This window comes from Nansenia antarctica, assembly GCF_963989245.1.
Source record: "Nansenia antarctica genome assembly, chromosome: 3".
NCBI classification, from domain to species: Eukaryota; Metazoa; Chordata; class Actinopteri; order Argentiniformes; family Microstomatidae; genus Nansenia; species Nansenia antarctica.
The window spans coordinates 73,212,677-73,217,345 of NC_137688.1; the positions used below are offsets into that span (position 1 = coordinate 73,212,677).

Sequence of the window (4,669 nt, forward strand, 5' to 3'; positions counted from 1 at the left end):
TTAGTCCCGGACCATGACTGCGTAGAGCTCACTGAGCTTCTGGTGTATGCTCAGATCGTAGGGTGGGGCTCTGCCAGGTGTACGGTAGGTTTTGGGCTTCCTCTGTTCACAGCCTGCGCATATGTGACAGGGCATGGTTAAAAAGTCCTCAACTAGGGCAAAATCATTTTTCTGTTTTTTCCAGATTATGAAAGGGTAGATTGTAAGCTTTAAAATGATGTGTCATACATTGAAATCTGAAACAAGTTGAAGAAGTCATGGATATTTGAATGTTGATACCCCCTGAACCACCGTACTGATATATCTAGCCTCAGTCTTCAGAGACGTTTTTCACAGAGGTAATGGGTGGGAACTCCACCCTAATCACTCCCTCAAGACAACCACACCCTTAAGACAATCACTTCCCCATTACACTACCTGTCATTATCTACCTGTCATCTGTCAGTGGGGTTGTCAGCTAACCCTCAGGAAACATGCAGGGCTGACACGTTTAAATAGCTAAACAATAATAATAATAATAATAATAATTCAAGATTCATGATTTTTTATTGCCATGTGTGCGAAAAGTTTATTACATCCCATTACAAGTACAGGAGTAAAATTCATGGCAATGGAAAAAATTAGGCAAGATACAATTGAGCAATACAATAATAGAATGTTAAAAAATTATAATGTTGTGTCCGTGTGCATGCATTTATCATTATAGTCCATAAAGCATCTAGTGGGACTTCGGTGTAGTTCCTTCCCATCCCATCTGGGCATCAAAGCTGTAATAAAAAAAGAAGACAGTACATTTAAAATGATTGCCCACTGTTACCAACACCACTTTTAACGAAATAGCCCACTACTATCTTCATAAAATATAATTGCTTATTCAATGACAATGACAAATACCTGAAGTGCTGGTGACTCTCATCAAGGTGTCATCTCTCAGAACCTCTCACCTCGTCATTCTGTAACACAAATTTCAGGTCAGAGGTGTGGACACTTCTCTAGTGTAGGCAGGGCTGGACTGGGACAAAAATTAGGCCCTGCCATGTGGCTCAGACCGGCCCAACACAATCGGTCCGACACCGCCGATCAACATGCTGGCAGTCTGTTGAATATACCATTTGTAAAACCCCCTATAGAGCGGAGTAAGTGATATGGACAGCAAAGTATACCAATGCAAGTGTGAACCAGTGTACTCACTCACTGTTAACGTACTCCACGGTGATGAGACATGGCTGCTGTGCTGAGCAAACAATACCCATACTCAATACTGTTAACCCTTGTGTGGTGTTCGGGTCAACCGGACCCGTTTTACATTTTTACTTGGTGAGAAATGGTACAAGAATACATTTGATCAATATGAAACTCCATGGCCTTGGCTTATTTTCTATGAAAAACATGTAAAAGTGAAAAAAAAATGTTTTACACATCCTACAATACCCCAACACATTTATGTCCTTCATAAGATCTTCGGGTCATTTAGGCCCGGATGCACAGAGACACACAGAAACATACACACACTCACACTGACACTCACTCACACACCTCTGCTCTAGCTTTCCCGTGCCAAGAAGCCGTCTGCTCTCACACTTTTTACCCTTTGAAGTGCAACATTGTAAACATTTGTACATTTTCTTGCACTGTACAGAAAGTATGCAGCAACTGCAAAAAGTACATTTGAGGTACACACACTGTCACATTCTGTGCTTCATGTGTTGTGTAGACAGGCATACCCATGCACACACAATTGTAGCCAGTGGTATTTCAGAATTATTTGGGATTTTTCAGACATAATACTGTATTTCGACAGTGACAGTGAAAACAGTGTACACTCCGTTCGTGTTTTGTGATTCAGCATTTGCAGACATTTTTGAGAGATGTATTTCCTAGCTATTGGCAAAAAGAATCTTAGTTTGGTTCTTTCATTTCTATTCTTGTTCATCACCTGTATTTTCTTTACAGCTTTGATTATAATTAGATAAATGTGAAATTCAATTGAGAATATAAATTCAAAATAATAAACAGCAATGAAAACATGTTTTCATTAACATTTTTCCTAGATAAGTATGATTTATGACACCCAGGTCTTTATTATAGTGGATTTTGCATTTTCAAAGTTAGGGGCATCATGTGCGTAAAAATGCTTCTACTCATCATGCTGTCGTTCGGCCCCACCTATTCCCAGGGGTCTGACACGTTGTGGGTTGTTACTAAGCATCCTCTGCTCCAGCCTCTCCAAAGGGCAGCCCCCTAGATCCACTAGAACAAAATATATGCACTTTTGAATGTGTACACAGTACCTATTGTGCATTATTGGGTACAGTACCTGTTTGTTTAATATTATGGGCTATTTTGGGGCTTTCTTGCGGCCTGAGTATACCCCCTTATATGGGTCACCCTTGGAACTAGGAGCACCGTGTCAAGACAAGTGCTTTTAAAACCCCAATGATGTCCCGGGTCAACTGGACCCGAACACTACGAAAGGGTCCAAAAAGTGAACATCACACAAGGGTTAAGTAGTTGTATAACAAAAAGCTCGGCAGTCATAGGAATAATTACAATTATTTATTAACATTCTAATACTGTTAAGTAGTACAATTATTTATTAACATTTTAAATACAAACAATATCAAATATCACATTCTTATCTACGAACACATGACACTGCACTTGGGTTGTCGGCCGAGGGATCAGAGTGGGGGAGGGGGCCGATGGACAGCAGGGCCTAAGCATGTGATTGGGCCAGCCCATGTGTTAGTAAAAACGGGGGCCGCCGCTTGATTCCGCGCTAGTTGATGCCGCGCTATTTTGGGCCGCGTTTATTTATTTTTTTAAAAATGGGGGGGGGGGGGGGGGGGGGGTCAGGCGGCCCGACCGGCCCAAAACTAGCGCGGCCCATCTGCCAGCGGGCAGAAAGATTGTATGGCCAGTCCAGCGGTGAGTGTAGGTTTTCCATAGACTCAGTGTACTGTAAGTAGGCTAGTGAAATAATAATTAATCATTATTTTTGATTCCACACAACATTATCGTTCATTACAAAAGTATTTACTTTTTCTATAATCTATTATATCTCTAACAAAGCTAGCTAGCTAGCTAACAAGCTAACACTTGTTTGGCTAGCTGGTACACACAAACACACTAAAATGGTGCATGAAACATATTACACTATGTTGCATGTTTAGTAGGTCTGTATTTATTCATTATGTTTTATATCTGACAACCTATTTCTTCCTCCCACCATCTCCTATTAGTTTTGTAGAGGGGTGGCATGATTGTGGTGAGCAGTTTCAGTGGTCTGATAACTGATGCTAACAACGGGGCTATCTACCTTACTCACAAAACAACAAATAACTGTTTGGCTATCCTAAGTAAACAACACAAAATCCTAGTAAACAACACATGTAACTCACTAAAACTTACCCAAGAACACAGCAGAAGTTCTGTCTGCAGACGACTGTCCCAAGAATAGTGAACTGGTGTGGAGATCAATGTCTGAAATTCCGTTGTCATCTGTTATCGTCAGATTCGGAGTTCTCGTTCGGAGTTCCCGTTATGTATAGTCCAATATGAAGGAGTTCATTAATTGCCCACTGTCGATATTTCTGCCTGCTTTTGAAATTCTGTTGATAGCATTAGCGAGAGGTTCAGCTCCATCTTGTCAATTTGTCGACAGGTCCAGACGCACACACATGGCTCCTTACATAGAGCTGGGGTGGGCGTGGCTACACACACTGCCACACTAATACGAATAATACCCCCCACCCGACTTTGCTAACTAAATGTAGGTATTTAGTGAATGTAAAACTGTTGGATATGATATCGAGTGGGTTCTTCATCGCTTCGTTTGTCGTCCTATGCCAAAAACCGGAAACCAATTTTTTTCACAACAAGACTTGTTTGGCTCGATTGTGAGCTTTTACAATTGCCGAGATGGGGACCTATTAATCAAACCGTGTCACATATGTGTGGTATGAGGATGGCAGGGGCGGGGTGGACCTGGCCTGGGGTGCAGCAGGGTGTCTATTTGGTGCAGCCGGGAGACCTCTGGGTGTAGCAGGCTGTCCTCTAGATGTAGCAGGGTGTTCTCTGGGTGCAGCAGGCTGTCCTCTAGATCAGGGGTGGCCAACCCGCGGCTCGCGAGCCGCATGTGGCTCTTTTTAGAGTTTTTGCTCTTCCACATATCTCCCGTTTGAGTCTATGAGGAGTAGAATTTGGGGATTTTAAGGTTCGGTAATGGGGTCTGATTGAGAAGGGGGCGCTTGAATTTGTGGCTCTTGGTTTGGAGGTGGTCCTGGTTGGCTGGTGTTGTCATCTTGATCCTGTTGTTCTGCTGGGTCCTGTGAGGGGGTGGATGGCTCTTTCACAGTTCGTTCGCTGGTCAGCATTCTCACTTCCTCTTTGAGCTTTCGCACCTCTTCTTTGAGTTGCCTTATCTCCTGCTTGGAAGCCTCTTCATTGACTTGGAGTAACCACACATTTTTCACGTTTTTCACCACAGTCCAGAGAGCAGGCAAGCCTCTCTCCCCGTCTGAGTCACTGAGTCTGGTTGGGGAGTTGTTCTTGTTCTGGACTGTTGTCTGCCCAGGTTGGAGTGTGTTGAGTGTGTTAAGTGTGTGTTCCATCTCCACTTGCTTGATCTCCAACAGTGTGAATCTGTCTCTAAACTCAGAGAGCGAAT

General features: G+C 42.9%; 1 protein-coding gene across 1 annotated transcript in view; it reads right to left on the reverse strand.

The window, feature by feature from the left end:
• Positions 1 to 4,669, reverse strand: part of LOC308154384 (prospero homeobox protein 1-like) — a gene marked incomplete at both ends in the record, with an annotated part of 44,801 nt that continues 40,132 nt past the window's right edge. The window contains 2 exon segments of the mRNA XM_080527547.1: positions 1 to 113; positions 3,988 to 4,186. Coding sequence (XP_080383673.1) covers positions 1 to 113; positions 3,988 to 4,186 — 312 coding nt within the window.